We start from the raw sequence: 17,264 nt of genomic DNA on the forward strand, positions 1-17,264 counted from the left end.
GTTTATGCTCTAACCTATAAATAAGAGTTAATACTTCCATTTTTTGCTGTGTGATACAAAGTTGCTCATGTACAACTGGTCAGTGAAACAAAGCCAGCTGAGGATCTAAGCACTTCCATGTACTAAATTGTGGCCAATTGATAGATATTCTCTTTTGTGTATGTTCCCTGTATTGTCTTTATCAGTCACCGGTTTTATGTTGCTTTGTTCTTTCGGCATACTGCAGTTAAATTGACTTAAAATACTTGTGCTGATTCGTGGAATGGAGAAAAGTGATTTCTTCTGATGGTTTTGATAGACATGTGCTTCCTTTTCCTGATTGGAGAAAAGCACATTAGAAAGAAATGCTGTTTTATCAGTAAAGTAACTTTCTGCACTTGAATATATTTTGTAAGTTTTTGAAATTGTTTTAAGGTTATTTTTTAAAAAAATAAACCCCCCAAACCTACCTGAAGTTTTGCCTTTACTGTTACTATAAGTTTTGATAATATGTTCTTCGGATGTTAAAAAGTGCAAGAAATGGTTTGTGGCTTCCTTATCTCTGAGTTATGTGTTCTGATTGTTGCAGCGTGGTGCTGGGGCACTGCAGAACAGACAGGCTGTGAGCCCTTTGTCATTGCTGCAGTAAAAAAATGTGTCTGGAATAACACAAATGCCTCACCATGAGCACTGTCAAGCAGTAAACGGTATTGAACTGGCTGGAGTAACAATCTCAAATTGATGTTTCCCTCTAAAATTTACTGAAGTTTAGATTGTCCAACAAATACCTGGATGAAGTCAAACAAAACTTGTGCCAGATCCTGGGACTGTAAATGTTTTAACTGAGAGCATATTGTTGTGCCTCTGCTGTTTTGCTGTGAAGAAGAAATGAAACACTCAAATAAGGAATGGCTCACGGGATAACTGGTGATTTACTCACTTTTGCTGTTTAAAACATCAAATTAGTAATGAACGCACAGTGTACATAGCAACTTTTAGTTGCTGGCAATGAAATGATGAGTATGCTAATGCAAAGTCAGTGTTTGCATGGAAACAGACATTATTCTAGAAACATGTTTTAGAAACAATGCCAAATACATTGTGAAGTTCTTGCTGTGTTTGAAGGTGTAGTTTTCAGTGAGGCTTTGCAAGTGTCATTTTTTGTAATTATCCTGAGCAAGGCTCTGACAGCTGATGCAGTGTAAAGGTTTAGGAGCACTGGGAAAAATAAATCACAGTTAGGGTCAAAACAGAAGATATTTTTGCGAGTATGTTGAAAGTGAATCCAGAAATTGCTCTTTCTTTATTCCCCCCGGGCTGAAGGAAAGAATAGTTAAGTCTTTCTAAACAAGCTTTTCTTTCCTTATCCTAACTGAAAAGAAGTAGGTCATTGATAGCTGAGCTATTCCTTCAGAAGGCTGGGTTTAATAACATAAATAAATCTATCTTATTATCTTTTGCGTCCAATGATTGAATGGGCTACGGGAGACTAAAGTGGCCATTTTGCTCTGGATCAGTAATACAGGTGCCTCGGAATATACTATCGATGGAAAAAAGTGTGTTGAATTTCAGTGGCTAATTTTTGTCACCTTACAATCTTATTCAGTTCAGTCCCAGTGGGTTTGCAACTTCATGGGTTTTTAAGGTTTCCAACCAGTACATAATGTATTGGACTTATTAAAACAAAAAAATGAATGTTGCTGCTGGGTTTAAGACATATTTATCAAGGTCTCTGTATGCCACAATATGAATTCCTTTTAGGTGTTCCAAGTACTTTGGTGTATGTATTTATGCCAACAGGCTAAGAATGAACTCAATGTGAACTTACTGGCTCAGCAATGTAACCTTGTGTCAGCTACAGCATGTTCCTGGATTCTGAGCCTTTAAAGCGCATTTTTCTTCAGAATTCAACACATCCATGCTGAATCCTTAGCCTCATCTGGATGGAATAGTGTATAGGGGCATTGAGAGTTCTTACATGTAACTGAATTGATTTAGGAGGCTTGAATTCCTAATGGACTAAAGTTTTGCCACTCTAAAAGGCTTATTCTTGTTGTATTTCTCCCCGTGCCGGGGCAGTGCTGCTTGCTAGGGCAGTCCAACCTGGTTTCATAGAGGTCCTCTTTCCAGCTGAACTCTATGGATGTTGCTTTTGTTGGAGAGTCTTCCAGAAACTGAGGGCTTCATTGAAGTGGATAGTTCTGTTGTTAATTAAGAGTCCCACTGGACTTTAACTCTCCTCTGTAACTATCTGGTGGTACACTTTCCTCTGTAGTTTGTCATTTAATGGAATTTAAAACAGTAAGTGGACTATAGCAAAAAATGGTGCTGTGTGTTTATGGGGAAAAGATAAACTGTAAAAAGAAGAACGACTGAAAAATATTTTGTATCTTTACAGTTACAGGTTCTACATCATCTTGATAGTAACAACACAAATAAGAGGCTTATGGTTCTGTGATTCTAAATGGAATTACAATTTGTGTAAGTGCTTTTCCACTGGTTATTATTCCCTGATGATTGGTCTGATGTGAGGACAGGTATATTTATTTTCTTGCAGACTTACTGCACTCAAAAATTACACTTAGTTGCAAATACAGGCAGTAATAAATTGGCGCTATCTTTAGAAGGTAACATAGATCGTTAAGAGGTTTGTGACCTTGTATAGGCAGGAAGACAGATAAGTCTTTCTGTCCTAAATCTGGGAATATTATCACTTACTGTTGTACTCCATGCTTTCTCGAAGCTGGGAGGTATGTATGCACACTGCAGAGCCTACATTTGTAGAATCATAGAATGGTTTGGGCTGGAAGGGACCTTTAAAGGCCATCTAGTCCAGCCCCCCTGCAGTGGGCAGGGACCTCTTCAACTACATCTGGCTGCTCAGAGCCCCGTCCAACCTGACCCTGAATGTTTCCAGGGATCTACCATTTTTAGGGGCAACCTGTTCCACTGTTTCACCACCCTCATCATAAAAAATGTCCTCCTTGGATCTAATCTCAGTCTGCCCTCTTTCAGCTTAAAACCATTACCCCTTGCCCTGTCGCAGCAGGTCCTGCTAAAAAGTCTGTCCCCATCTTCCTGATAGGCCCCTTAGGTACTGCAAGGCTGCAGTGAGGTCTCCCTGGAGCCTTCTCCTCTCCAGGCTGAACAACCCCAGCTCTCAGCCTTTCCTCACAGCAGAGCTGCTCCAGCCCTCTGAGTATTTCTGGGCCCCTCCCCTGGACCTGCTCCAACAGGTCCATGTCTTTCCTGGACTGAGGACCCCAGAGCTGCACGCAGCACTGCAGGGGGGGCTCAGGAGAGCAGAGTAGTGGGGCACAATCACCTGCCTCGACCTGCTGGCCACGCTGCTTTTGGTGCAGCCCAGGATACCATTGGCTGGCTGGGCTGAGAGCACACATCGACAGCTCATGTCCAGCTTTTCATCCACTGGTACCCCCAAGTCTTTCTCCTCAAGACTGCTCTCAAACCCTTCATCCCTCGGCCTCTGTTGATACTGGCGGTTGCCCTGACCCAGGTGCAGGACCTTGCACTTGGCCTTGTTGAACCTCACGGTTCACATGGGCCCACTTCTCAAGCTTTTCCAGGTCCCTCTGCATGGCATCCCATCCCTCAGGTGTGTCCACCACACCACTCAGCTTGGTGTCATCAGCAAACTTGCTGAGTGAGGGTGCTCTTGGTCCCACTGTCTATATCACTGATGGGGATACTAAACGGTGCTGGTCCCACTACAGACCCTGAGGGCACCACTTGTACTGATCTCCATCTGAACACTGAGCCATTGACCGCTACCCTCAGGACAAAACTATCCAACCAATTCTTCATCCACTGAACAGCACATCCATCAAATCCTTATCTTGTCAATTCAGAGAGAAGGATGTTGTGGGGGACCGTGTCAAAGGCCTTACAGAAATCCAGACAGACGACAGCTGTAGCTCTTCTGTTCTCCACTGATGTAGTCACGCCATCATAGAAGGCCCCTGGGTCGGTCAGGCAGACGTGCCCTCGGTGAAGCCGTGCTGGCTGTGGGGAATCACCTCCCTGCCCTCCATGTGCCTTGGCACAGCTTCTAGGAGGATCTGTTCCATGACCTTCCCAGGCACAGCAGTGGCCTGGCGGGTGGGTGGGTCCAGGGGCCTCCTTTCCACCCGCTCTAAAAATGGGTGCAGCGTTTCCCTCCTGCCAGCCACCGGGGACTTCACCTGACTGCCACGACTCTTCAGGTGTCACGGAGAGCGGCTTGGCAGGTACATCAGCCAGTTCCCTCAGGACTCTGGGATGCTTCTTGTCAGGTCCCATAGGCTTATGTATGTTCAGATTCCTCAGGTGGTCACAAATCTGATCTTCTCTTACCGTGCGAGGGACTCTGCCCCCCAGTCCCTGTCTTGTGGTCCATCTGCTCCAGAGGTGTGGGAAGAGAGGCTGCCAGTGAAGACGGAGGCGAAAAGGTTGTTGAGTACTTAAGTCTTCTCATCCGCTGTTACTGTTTGCCAGTCATGTCACCGGCGTACGCTTTCGTTGACCTTCCTTTTCTGGCTGACATACCATAGAAGCCCTTTTTATTACTCCTGGTGTTCCTTGCCAAGTTCAGCTCCAGCCACACCTTGGCCTTCCTGACCCCATCGCTACACAACCAGCCAGCGTCCCTATACAGAATTCTGAAAAATTACCTGCTAGAGACACCACGAATATTATAATGTGTGAAGTGAATAAACAAACTTTATTTTAAATCAGCTTTATTTTTAAATCATATAGCCAATTGCATTTGTGTATTTAAGTATTTGTAGATGCATATCGTATCTAAGCCTGTCTGCATATATGGTGTATATCTTGTTCCAGCCTGAGCCACAGTTAATGCACGATGGTGTTATCTTATTTAAGCATCTGGTTGAACTGTAACTGTAAGAATAGATGGACTGATGTAAATCACAAATTACTACAGTTCACCGAGACCTTGTGGTTCTTTCAGGTATAGAAAGGTACAGACAGAACAGCAGATAATTAGAATTGGATGTTTTGTTAGTTAGTTGGCAGGAGGTCTTGTGCTTTCTGAAACTGTGAACTGTGTAAGGAAGGGTAAACTTTTTCGCAAGGGCAGCCCCTTTTTTTCGGTAGGGCCTAAATACAGTATGTTGCAAATGCTTTGCATTTCGGAGGTAGAAGAGAAACGTGTTATTAAGATAACTAATCTGTGGTATTAGCTGGACGTTGACTCAGAGGGACTGCCAGAACCTTCTTTCAGAGTTGTCTATAGGATGAAGCAATAGAAAGCAGTTAGCAACCAGCTGACATGAAATAAAGCGTTAAGCACACATTTTTGTGTCCAGTCATTGAAGCTTTAATGTCTGCAAATCTCATACTCAGAAAACTGTAAGAGTCATTCCCCTGTTCTTGTCTCATGTAGCTGAGTTCAGTGGGAGCAGTTAGTACTGCAGCTCCTGAATGCTTTCTAAGCTGTTAGTGCGTAATGCCTCTTAAGAGGCCAGAGTCCTGTTCATGGGCAGTGGTTGGGCAGAAAAAGAGAAGTTAATCACTGAGACAGGTTAAATAAAAAGTTTTGGGCATGCATAATGATTCCCTCTTTCTTATAGGCGGAAACTTTGGTTGTGGTCAGCTTAATTCTGATTGTGCTGAAGGAAACATTCACAGGAAATCTTCCAGGTGGGCTAATACAGCTTTTTGGTTATCTCAGTGTGAAAGTTCCTTGGATGGTCAGCTTCTGCAGCTTAAAATACGTCTCTCTCTGTGTGTGTATATATATATATATATTGCTTATGGCTCTTCAAAAAGTGCAGGTTGAAGTGAGCACTTGCATTTTGCAGAGACACTGTCTGAATCCTTGCAGATGGAGGTAGCTGACTGGAACTTTTACTGTGGTCTCACTACTTGATAGGGGATTTTAAGAATATTGGGTGTTTGCTGGTTTCTCTGACATCCTTTTTCCACACGGTGCTAACTACTACATTTTCTTTGCTGAACTAAAGATTTCACATACATCTACTGACATAGTGCTGGCACATAGTACTGTTCATACACTTCCATTGAAATCGTTTCAGGAGCTTGAATTTTTTTTCCCCGCCCCATACTTTTTGATTATTAAAATGTACTCACAAGGTACCGTTTGATATCTAATGATACTTTGCCATTTGCTCTGTGGATATTGCAGTATTTTTCTACAGTTGACAAAGCTGACTCGGTAACCGCTAGTCCTCTCAAGGATTATTTTTTTTTTTAAGCTCATCACTTCAGGTATTCAGTTTGCAATGATTCCCCACAAAAAACAGTAGAGAGCGCAAGATGCAGTAGTTGCCAAATATAAGATGATAGTTTTGCTGGAAAGAACATGCATAAGCATTAAGAAATCTAAGTCTAGAACATAAAAATCTCACCTCCTTCGAAGTTAAGGTCAAAGCTTTGTTTTCCTGCAGTGTGGTTTGGATAAAATCCAGACAGTCATTTGGACTGTGTAGCACAGCATTCCTAGTGAAGGTGCTTGTTCCTTGGAACTGTTCATTAATCTATATTGGAAAAAACCTCCACCCAAAGCCCAAACCAAGAAATGATAGACTATTAACATGGCTAGAACATCTGAAACCACCTTTGCCTGCCTGTTTTTTTTTGTAGAAAGCATATGCTGTATGTTGTTTTAATCTTAAGATTTAACTTGTACAGAGACATTCTTGAATTACATCTCTCTCGTGGGCATGAGGATGTTCCTGATGGCTTTAAAAGTTACCGTGCATCGGTAAAGCCTCAGCGCTAAGATGCGGAGCTGTTGCTTTCCTGATGGGAACAACTTCGGTTTCGAAGCTCTTTTCGTTTTGATAAATGCTTTCACGTAAAGCGAAACAATCTTGCTTCAACAGAACGAGACCTGACCCTTCCTGCCCATCGTACCTGGCGTGCCTGTCAGTGCTGTGCAGCGACAGAAGGGCACGCAACCCAGCGGCAGAGCTGCTTTTCATGGCGTGAAACGCAGCCGCAGCGCCGCGGGGTGCGGGACAACCCGGCGTTAAAGACGAAGATGTCAAACCAAGACCTAAAGGTGACCGAGGAGCGCGGTGTTTATTGCAGAAGAGCAATACAAAGCGGCCCGGATCCATCCCGCCCGCCGCCCCAGCGCTCAGACCAGCCGCTGCCCCGCGGCGGGGCCGCCCCCCTCGGCCGGCTGGCCCGGGCCGCCGCGGCCCCAGTCGCGCTGGATGTAAAGGTGGTAGGGGTCGTGCTTGGACTCCAGCTTGCGGGAGCGGGTGTAGGCCAGGATGAGCCCCCCGGCCAGGCAGCCGTAGAAGACCATGATGAGCAGGATGTAGAGCGAGGCGTCGCCCCCCGCCCCCGCGCTGGCGTTGCGGCCGGAGCCGCGCAGGTCCCGCAGCAGCGCGCTGAGCAGCGCCGGCAGCCGCCGCGGCTCGCTGCAGTTCATGGCCGCGCTGCCCCTCGGGACCCCCGGGGGCTCTGCCGCCGCCCCGGGGGCTCTGCCGCCGCCCCGCCGCCGCCGGAGCCCGAGCTGGAGCGTCCGGGGCAGCCTGGCGCTGTCAGTGCTGGGAGCGCAGGCGCCGGAGCCCTGCAAGGATTGAGTTCAGCTGAAGTCCAAGGACTGACCCTCTGCCTGAGGGGTGGCAGCCGCAGCCACACCGGGGGCAGGGCTGGGCTTTCCCCTTACCTGCATGAAATCCAGCCCACGTTGCTGCCTTCCCGGTGTTGGGAACGGCTAATGCCGCATCCTCACAGTGCCAAACGCCGTTCGAACGCGCGCTGCCACGCTAGAAGGGGTAAAATAATCTGGATTCTCTTTGAAAAGCGCAGCTGGAGGAAAGCAGTCATGTGGAAAACAGCTGAGCAGTCTTCAGGCCTGTGCCCCTGGGAGCAGGTCCTGCGCAGGTGAGGGTGCTGAGCCCTGCTGAGCACCCGCGGGGCTCCCGCGCCCTCGGGGAGGGAGCAGGCAGAGAGCAGAGGGAAATCTCCGTTTCAGCCAGAGCACGGTGCAAACGGAGATCCTTTTACGGGCTCTACCGTGAAAATAAATGCTTGGGAAAATGCAGGTCCCCCAAAATAAAGCGAGGAAAGAGCTGATCCTTGTTCCTTGAGCTTTGGCAGCTTACCGGCCCTGTTGCGGGGCTCTTTGCAGCAAAGCCCGCGGGCACCGGAGCCCTGCCCGGGGAGCTGCGTGGGACCCGTGCGGGAGCTGGCACCCAGCACCCCTGGCACAGCTGCCCAGGCCCTGGGCTCACGGAGCCGGGGGCTGGTGAGGGGCGTGTAACAGAGAAAAGCAAGGAAAGGTGGTGGGGTGCAGGAGCTTGAGCAGCAGCAGCTGTGGTGGTCAGATACCCAGGGGCGGAATTAATTGAAGTCATTAAAACAACTGGTAAGTAGCGGAGGGTCTGTTCCTTGAGCAGAAAGGCTTGGAGGGGGCTGTATGTTAGCAGGCTGGGTTCTGGGCTGTCCCCAGTATGGCTGTGCTGGAGAGGGTCCTGAGGCTGCAGCAGACAGGCAAGTATTCTTCATTACTTTTTTTTTCCTCCTTACAAAGCTCTGTGCTTTGTGGTGGTTTTTTATGGTGTTTTTTTAAAACTCTGTGAATGTTCTGAGGGCCTTGGATTTTTCCTGTTCTCAGGTTATCTGGTAACTTTTTAAATTCCGTTGTCATTGTGTTTATAGGTGAATGTGGCAGTTGTACGTGTTATAGATTCACAATCTCTCCAGCATGTAGAGTCATTTTAATACTGTGTGATTTCTTTGCCTATTTCCAGGAGGTGGCTAGTCCCATTTTTGTGTTCTGTCCTATTTTCCTCTCATTGCTTACAGGTAAAAAGGATGTATTTTAACAGACCAGAGCGAGTGCCTGTCTGTAAGGGCAGCTGGAAAGGCAATGGTGTGGTATTGACTTGGGCTTTTCTGCTTAAACAGCATTAGGCAGGAGTCCACCCTGCTGGGTTGAGTTTTGAAAAAATAGCAGCTGGAAAACCTTCCGTAACGCTTGTCTTCTAGTCTTTAAGTTGCTCTAGAAGAAACGCTAGTGAAATGGGATGTTTCTGCAACAAGATATTCTCCCTCTTTTTTGTTCTGGCCCCCCACAAAAGTGACACAATTCATTATTTCTTGTTTCAACATCGGCAAAATACAACTGAGAAACCCTCTGGTTTAAGGATAGAATCTCCGCTGCCCTCCTCCACCCTCAGTGGAACTTACAGACTACAGGGTACGAATGAGAAATTGCTCCCTAGTCAGTAAGACATCTTTCTGCCGTGCATATGGGTGGGGATTTTTCTCTTTTGAGTCCTTCCACAAATTCCTCTCTCTTAAGCCAAGTTTTTGGCTCGGAAATGTTGCAGGCGTCTTGCTTTTTCACAATCTACAGGTGACCTATTGAAAGTGTATTGGTGGCTAGACAATGGAAATAAAACAGAAACTACAGTAGGTCATAGTTTTTACTAGTCAGAAGGGCTGAATATCCATTTAGTATCTCCAGAGAGCCAAGAAATGGTCTAATGGCATTTTCTTCACCCAGTGCCAGGTTTTAATTTGCTTTTCTACAGTATGTTTTTTGTTGGTGTGAACAATTTTCTTGGCATCTTTCCTCTGAAAGTAAGGATTCTGCTTGTCAATGAACGCTTAGAGTGGGCTGTATGTAGGTTAAAACTGAGTCAGACTGGCTCGTTACAAATTCAGCTTGGGTTGGGGCTTAGCATTTGATTGCAGAGCTCCTTAAGTGTCACCATCACCACCTGTGCATTTCCACTTCTCACAGCAATATCATTATGCTGCTGCAAGTGTTCAGAGCAGAAATCCAGGTTTTAAAAATAACAAGGAAAAAAAGTCACAAGGTGAGAGTTACACCGTTATGTAAGAGGCAGGTATGTTCTGGAAGGCAGTGAAGTTAGAGGAAGTAGTTACCCTCCACTCTGCAGGGCGCACGGGGCGGGTATCTGTCCTGCTTTGGGCTGGGATAGTTAATTTTCTTCTTAGTAGCTAGTACAGTGCTGTGGTTGGGATTTAGTGTGATGATGATGTTGATTGCACACTGATGTTTTAGTTGTTGCGAAGTAATGTTTATTCTAAATCGAGGCCTTTTCAAGTTTCCCATGCTCTGCCAGTGAGGAGGGGCACGAGAAGTAGGAAGGGAGCAGAGCCAGGACACCAGATGACATCATGCTCAGCAATACAAGTCTGGGAGGAAGAAGATGTTTGGAGCGATGGCGTTTGTCTTCCCAAGTAATTGTCACGTGTGATGGAGCCCCGCTGTCCTGGGGATGGGCGAACTGCCTGCCCCTGGGAAGCAGGGAACGAACGCCTTGCTTGGCTTTGCTTGTGCACGTGGCCTTGGCTTTACCTGTTGAACTGTCCTTATCTCAACCTGTGAGTTTCCTCACTTTTAACCTTCTGATTCCCTTCCCCCATCTGGGGGGGTGTAGTGACTGAGCGGCTGTGGGGGGGGCTTAGTCGCTGGCTGGGGTTAAACCATGACAGTATCGTGTTTTGAACACAGGGACAGAGTGGCCCTGGTTAAATGACCCCGATTAAATTTCATAAAAACAGGCTCATGGGGAAAGATTGTGTTTGCTTAGACTTGAAAGACAGAAAGTAAAGTAGGGCAGGCGGCTGTAGAGAACAGTGAGCCATTCTTCGTGTTCGCTCCCTGGGGGAGCGCCATAAGTAATAAGCTGATCGGTATCCAACAGGAAAAGTTTAGGTTAGATACGATGTTGTTTAGAACAAATAAAAGCCCAAGCAACGCTTCCCAGGGCTGGGACTTTGTAAGTGCTGGAACGCTGTGTGGACTCGGTACCCGAAGTCATAGTTGGGTTACCTTTCTTCTTAAGCCGGCTCAACAGCGCAATAGGCCCGTTAGGAGGAGTCCAACGCTGTTTCAGATTATGAAGTGCTACATTACTTCCCCCACCTTATCTGTGTGTTAAAAAAGTAAAACTTGTATTTTTTTGCCGTAGCATTTTAATGATATGAGGTCATGTCTTACAGGGATAGGTACTCATGTTCAGGGTCTGCATTTCCAGAAATAATGGGGATAGTGTGGATGTGGTGGTCGTGCTTCTGTAATAGAAAACACGCGAGGGTAAACGCAGAAATAAATGTGTGTAACAGAGTGACTTCTGGCATTTCTGTTAATACTCATCATTAACCAGGTTATCAGTATTTCAAAATGGGAGAACAAGTGAAAAATGCAATAGGTGGTTTGGGGTTGGCCTTCGGGGGCTTTTTTTGGCTTTAAAAGTGTAGGTGAGGACTCTTAAGGATCAGACACTGTGCCCAGAGCTCTGTTTGTCTCATTTAATTAGCACTGTCCTAATGTCACAACTATATACTTGCAACTAAAGAGTTTAGGACACATTACCTGTGATAATCAGCTTCACTAAAACACTTGGTCAATATAGAATAGAACTGATTTTCTTCAAAAACATGTCTCTTACCAGTGATGGTGTAGCAAGATTCTAGATACTACAGCTCCCAGTAGCAAAGCAATAGTGCAGACAACACCCCATTTCTGTTGAAACTCATTCAATTGAAATTATGTAAAAGTGACAGGCCAACAAGAAGTGTATTTAATACAGGCAGCCCTATTCCTCCGTGGGTGGCTGATGCAATCCTGTCATATTAAAAAAAAAAAAAAAAAGCCATCAATAATCTACTCTGTAGCAGTGCTGAGTTAACTGGAAATGCATTTTGTTTATTAATCCAGGTAAGTTCATGCTTTTTTTACTTTATGTTCTCAATTCCATCTAAGCAGTGACTGCAAGTTTTACTGATTGTACTTTATAAATCATCTTTGTGGTATCTTAGGCAAAAGAAGCACAAGATTTGTTATTTTTGAGTTTCTAATGTTTAAATTTTAGCCTGCAAAGGGGAAATCTATGTACATGAGAGTAAATCAAGCTTAGCCATTAGGGCAGGCTCAGTAAAAAAATAAGCACAAAACAAAAACCATAAAAAACCACCCCCACCACCCCCCAAATCCCCCCCCCAATACCAAATACATAACGAGAATTTATTTTTCTGTTGCCTGTAAGTGCAGCACACAACTAATTTATCATTAGAATGCAATGTCATTATTTGAAACTGCCATTCTGGGATGTGATAGAATTAGGTTTTGGGTCTGTTTGGTTGTTTTTGGGTTTCATGACTGAAAATTTGTGACCCATGTTCTCAACTCTTACCTGGCAGGCACTCACAGTATCACCTTATGCTCAAAGTTCTCAGAAGTTATAAAGGGCGCTAAAATTGTATCAGGTTGGTTAAACACCACCTCACCTGCTCTTAAGGGAGTAACTTACTGCTTTCTCAGTTTGGGGGTTTGGTTTTTTTCCCTTTCAAACCAATTAATGACACCTGTTACGTGCCACATCACTGTTGCATTATGTACAGGAACCAGGTCTCCTCTTCCAGCCCCCACCCAAGGTTCTGTGTCAAAGCTGTCCCCAAAAGATGTTTGTTTAACCTTCATCGACGGAGGCTCTGAAGCCTTTCAGTGGCAGCAATCTTGAGCCACTAGTTCCGTAGTTAGGAAGGAACCGTGTTCAAGCTCTGTGTTTCTTTTCAAATGTCGGATTGTAAATGCCACTTAAAACTACCTCCTCTTCCACTGGTGACAGCTCTTTTGTGCCTTTGTTAGGGTAACGCTGGGTGTAGGTCAAGGTTAATAATCTTTTGCCGCGTGCCATTCTCCTTCAGGCCACCTACACTCGTCAATAATCTTCCTTCATGTTAAGCCAACTAGTCCCAGTTACTGGTTATACTCTGGCTTTCTCTAGATATCCCATGTTTTTTGACCTAAATATAATCTTGTATCAGACATGCCCAAACGGGATTTTGTTTCTCTTTGAACTTTTTTCTCAGACTTAGGAGGATTATTTTGAATTCTGAACCTGCTTTCTGAAGAAGTTGCAGCTACTCTGAGCTTTCTGGAACACTGACATTTAGTCAATGAACCTCTCCCTCACACTTCAGTCCCACAGCAGATGTCCTTTCAGTTGAGCCCAGGGTATCATCTGTAAACACGACACAATAGTTTTGAGGCCATAGTCTATCACTTCATCTGCATCCTAGTTCCCTATTTTTAATGGTGAGAAGGACATCCCTGCTCATTGTTTCGTTCCTCTCCACAAGCTCTGTCACAAAATAATTTAAATTCATTAAAAATAAGGATAAAATTCTTACCAAACTGCAAGTGTTAGATTTGCAAATAACCCCCGTATTTGAAGGCAGCCTGATGTAATCCTTCCCCTTCTCCAAATATGCCCCAAAAGCTGATGTGTATCGAGTTGTCTTTTGTGACACATCCATGTTTACTTTATTTCTTAAAAGAAAAGCCTAGGGTGGGCCTAGTTTTGTTCTCAACGTCTGCATGTGTACTTATTGTTTCTTTTGAGCAGTTCTTCTAAGGTTCGCTCGGTGTCAGGGAGAACATGAGGCAATCTGTGCAATACGCAAGATCTTTCAGAAAACAAGACTCACAAAATTGTTGAACCATTTAAATTGTATTCCACTTTTGAAATGTTAACATGGTGTATGTATATATTGAAAATAGCAATCCTCAGTCAACCAAGACACAGAAGATACCTGCAGTCTAGATAAAATACATTTCATATAAATACATTTATGGTTTTAAAAAAAAAAAGTACAACCTGCTCACCGACTTGAGTGCAAGTAACTTTCTTACATGTATTTAACTTTGTGATGCTAACAGGCTGACTAAAGGCTACTTAATAGTGACCAATTTTGAACACTGAAAAATTGGTAACGTAGCTCCAGGACAGTCATTTAAAAAGCTGCTGCTGGTACAGAAGTATTTCCTGTTGTTGTAAACCAGCTATATGTGTCTTAAAAAAAAAATAATTATTTTTTAGAAAAGCTATTTCCTCCGTCTTTTTAGTGGCTGCTGTAGTTGCATTCACAACTAAGACAGTCAGCTTCATAATCACATTTTCTTTTTCCCTTTCCTTCCCCAAGGCTCTTGGAAGATGAGCTGGCAGTGCTCTGGACTGGCCAGAGAAAGTTATGCATGGGGAAGTCTGAAGTTGGTCCCAAGGAGAAGGGATGGTTTAGTTAATGAGTATATAGCCATGATTTATTTTTGCCAAAATCAGTTTGAACTGGAAAAAAGAAAAATACACATACATGCAATAAAGGAAAAACTTGCCCTGAAATTGCAAGCTAGTGTGTTTCAGAGAAGCATCGTACAAAATCTTTTACTTTCTGTACAGTGACAATACCAAATAATTTTTCTCTTCAACCATCATATACACAACACAAATATTATGAATAGAAATCTATAAATACTTTAAAATGAATTTGTAATATATAGCAGTTGAGGGCCACAGCTGTACAAAATGTAAGCAACATATATAAAACGATTAAGAAAGTGCAAAGTAGAACAGTATCAAGAGCCTCCACTTTTTTACAGCACTTATGGTTCAAGTGTGAAGAGCTAGCAGGGATGCGGGAGCTCAGTTACAAGTCAAAAGAAGACACAGTACAGGATTCTGCACACAAAATGATGGACCATTAAATTGTATCTTCCCATTTCTTCACACCTGTGACTTCCAGTTAATAAGAGAATGTTTTTATAATGCATTTCTGTAAAGAGTGATTTGTCCCTTTTTACAAGTTCCATAAAACGAAGATCCCCTGGTCACAGACTACTTTTCTTTAAGTAAAACAAGGCTACATGGGGAAACTACCGTTGGGTTTTGGTTGCCTTGTTATGCTTACCGTATTTAAAAGGTGAACGGAAATACCTTTCCATAAAGTGAACACTGGCGTTCAGAACCTGATCCTCTAAATTACATACAGGTAACCTGTACCGTTACTCACATGTATGCGAAGGTCTAGAGGATCAGTGCCTTAAAAATAAAACCACCAATCAACCCTCAACAAAATCCAAACGAAAAACCGCCACAACTCCTTTGAGCTTCAAATCTGCTTAGACAACTGTTTGCCAGTCGAGATGCAAGTTTTGCATTCTGCATTCAGGTGATGATTTCTCATCGGCACCTCCTGTAGCAGAGCAGGTCTTTGTTTTCTGTTATGCCGTGTCCTAGTGGAAAGCTCTGCTTCAATTAAAATACAGTTAATTCAATGCTCTTGAATGAAATTTCAAATAACTTTGTTTAGAAAGCTTTTCAGTTCACCTTTATTTCAGTAAGTGTACTTTATATTCCTTTTTAGGCACTGTAAATATTCAGGAAACTAACTGATGTGCAGAAGAGCCCCTCCGTTCTCAAGCTGTGTGTTATTAGTGATCTCTAGCAAGTTCTTGACTAACGTTGTCATCTTGGTTTTGTTTTTAAATGGAGAAGGGTAGACTCCAAATACTTTTTTCCTTCCCTCAGTGAGTATCTTACTATGACAGAAGAATCATCACAATTACATTAATTTTTCTCTTTGAAATACAGGCCAGATTTCAGACTGAATTAAAGAGAAATTGCAAGCACTGTGAATATGCTAGAGAAACAATAATAATAGAATTACCTGGTCATACTGCTTCACATAATGATGTCTGTCTCAAAACTGGAGATGATCACGTGAAACTTTATGAAGACCATAGCATCTAATCTGCTAATAATCAGGAATTTGGAGTCTAAGATATTCTCTGTTATACTCCATGGAGAGTACAGAAACATCCATCATTTGGTGTATTTTCTGCACATGTGGTATCTACAGTATACACAGACATCCAAAGGCATGAGAAGGAACCATCTGCACAACTTTCTGGTCAGCATGACTTGTTTATTTGCCTCCGTACATTCTTTCGATGTCATTGAGGTAATGGTTTTTCAGTTCTTTCCTCTTCAGCTTGAAAGCATCTGTTACTAACCCGGTCTCTGGGGTCCATGGTTCAGGGCTTAACCGTACTTTGATGGGTATTTCAAACCTTTCCAATTTCACTGCAGGGACAAGAAGAAACAAAAGCATGAGTATGATCGCACAGCTAAATGAAATACTAATTCATGCTACCTAAAAATCTAAGGTGATTGTAGCTTGTATAATAGGGTGTCCTACTTCATGAAGTAACTTTACAGAAGGGCCACAAGCAAATTTAATCTTGTACCACTGCTGAGTGCTGGGTTTAGTGTGCAAATATTCTAACAACACTTAAGAGCTGTATTGGATGGGACAGCGTAAAAATTAAAGCTTGCAACAAAGGAGTTTGTAGCCTGAAGATCTGAGACTACTGTCACAACAGGATACACGCAGAGTTGTATCTTTACTGTAGGAACATAGCAATAACTCTATTGACTCAGACTAAGCTGTATGTGCTTCATATTTAAATTATAATGAAGTACTTCTGTACTTTCCATGGTTGAATGATTCCCCCACCCCTAATTTTTCCTTCCTAGGAGTTTGTTTAGAGTTCAAAATAAAGGGACTTCCCTGGATTTCTTGCATTAGTCACCTACTCGCCCTTCAGTGAGAAGCAGTGGCTTGGCACGTTCACCAGCCCCACCGCAACCAAAGCTGCTTCTATCTCCCGCCCAGGCAAGGGGCCAAGGAGGGTTAAGAGATGGAGGAGGTAGGTAACTGCTTCGGGGAGAAGGGCAGGGACATCGGGAACAGGGCAGGGAGCTGCCGTGTGTGTGCCAGATGTGATGGACTTTGCTGCCAGCTCCTGCATGTCGGCCTGTAAGGGGATCCCACACGCACAGACGTGCAGCTCAACTTGTAGGACACCTGTGGCAGCACAGCCTCCAGGATCACAGGATCATTTAGGCTGGAAAAGACCTTCAAGATCAAGTCCAACCATTAACCCAACACTGCCAAGGCCACCACCAAACCGTGTCCCTAAGCGCCACACCTGCACGTCTTTTAAACACCTCCAGGGATGGTGACTGCACCGCTTCCCTGGGCAGCCTGTGCCAGTGCCTGACCACCCTTTTGGTGAAGATTTTTTTCCTGATGTCCAACCTAAACCTCCCCTGGGTGCAACTTCAGGCTGTTTCCTCTTGTCCTGTCACTTGGCTTCTTGGCCAAACATAGGATCTCTGGCTGTAAGTCTGTCCCCAGGAGCTCTCCTGTCTCTCTGACTTCAAACTGGCAACGTTCTGTTATTTAGCTATACGCCTGCTTATGATGAGGATGCATGATCTGCTAAAAATGAGAACCATCTCTTTAAAATAGTTTTTAAAGAAGTTTCAAATTCATTATCTCTCAGTGATATATTACTACCTAGAAGGTATAAGGAATGTGTATGCATAGTAATTTGCCTAGTTCATGATAGAAAAACACTGAAATGTTTAAACCCAAGTCTGAGACCTATGGACTGATTTATTATT

General features: G+C 44.0%; 2 protein-coding genes across 4 annotated transcripts in view; both read right to left on the reverse strand.

The window, feature by feature from the left end:
• Nucleotides 1-7,077: 7,077 nt before the first annotated feature.
• Nucleotides 7,078-7,893, reverse strand: KCNE5 (potassium voltage-gated channel subfamily E regulatory subunit 5). The gene is made up of 2 exons (XM_056360075.1): nucleotides 7,643-7,893; nucleotides 7,078-7,543 (listed from the first exon to the last, which is right to left on the reverse strand). Exons 1-2 carry the CDS (start codon nucleotides 7,646-7,648, stop codon nucleotides 7,103-7,105), a joined length of 447 nt encoding a protein of 148 aa, XP_056216050.1. The 5' UTR covers nucleotides 7,649-7,893; the 3' UTR covers nucleotides 7,078-7,102.
• A 5,556-nt stretch (nucleotides 7,894-13,449) lies between these two features.
• The window catches only part of ACSL4 (acyl-CoA synthetase long chain family member 4), a 40,787-nt gene continuing 36,972 nt past the window's right edge, over nucleotides 13,450-17,264 (reverse strand). For all 3 annotated transcript variants that reach the window (XM_056359754.1, XM_056359753.1, XM_056359752.1), the window contains exon 17: nucleotides 13,450-15,878. In XM_056359754.1, coding sequence (XP_056215729.1) covers nucleotides 15,721-15,878 — 158 coding nt within the window. In that variant the 3' untranslated portion in view covers nucleotides 13,450-15,720. The remainder of the gene's footprint in view (nucleotides 15,879-17,264) is intronic.

The sequence above is a fragment of the Falco biarmicus genome, chromosome 14, assembly GCF_023638135.1.
Source record: "Falco biarmicus isolate bFalBia1 chromosome 14, bFalBia1.pri, whole genome shotgun sequence".
Taxonomy (NCBI): Eukaryota; Metazoa; Chordata; class Aves; order Falconiformes; family Falconidae; genus Falco; species Falco biarmicus.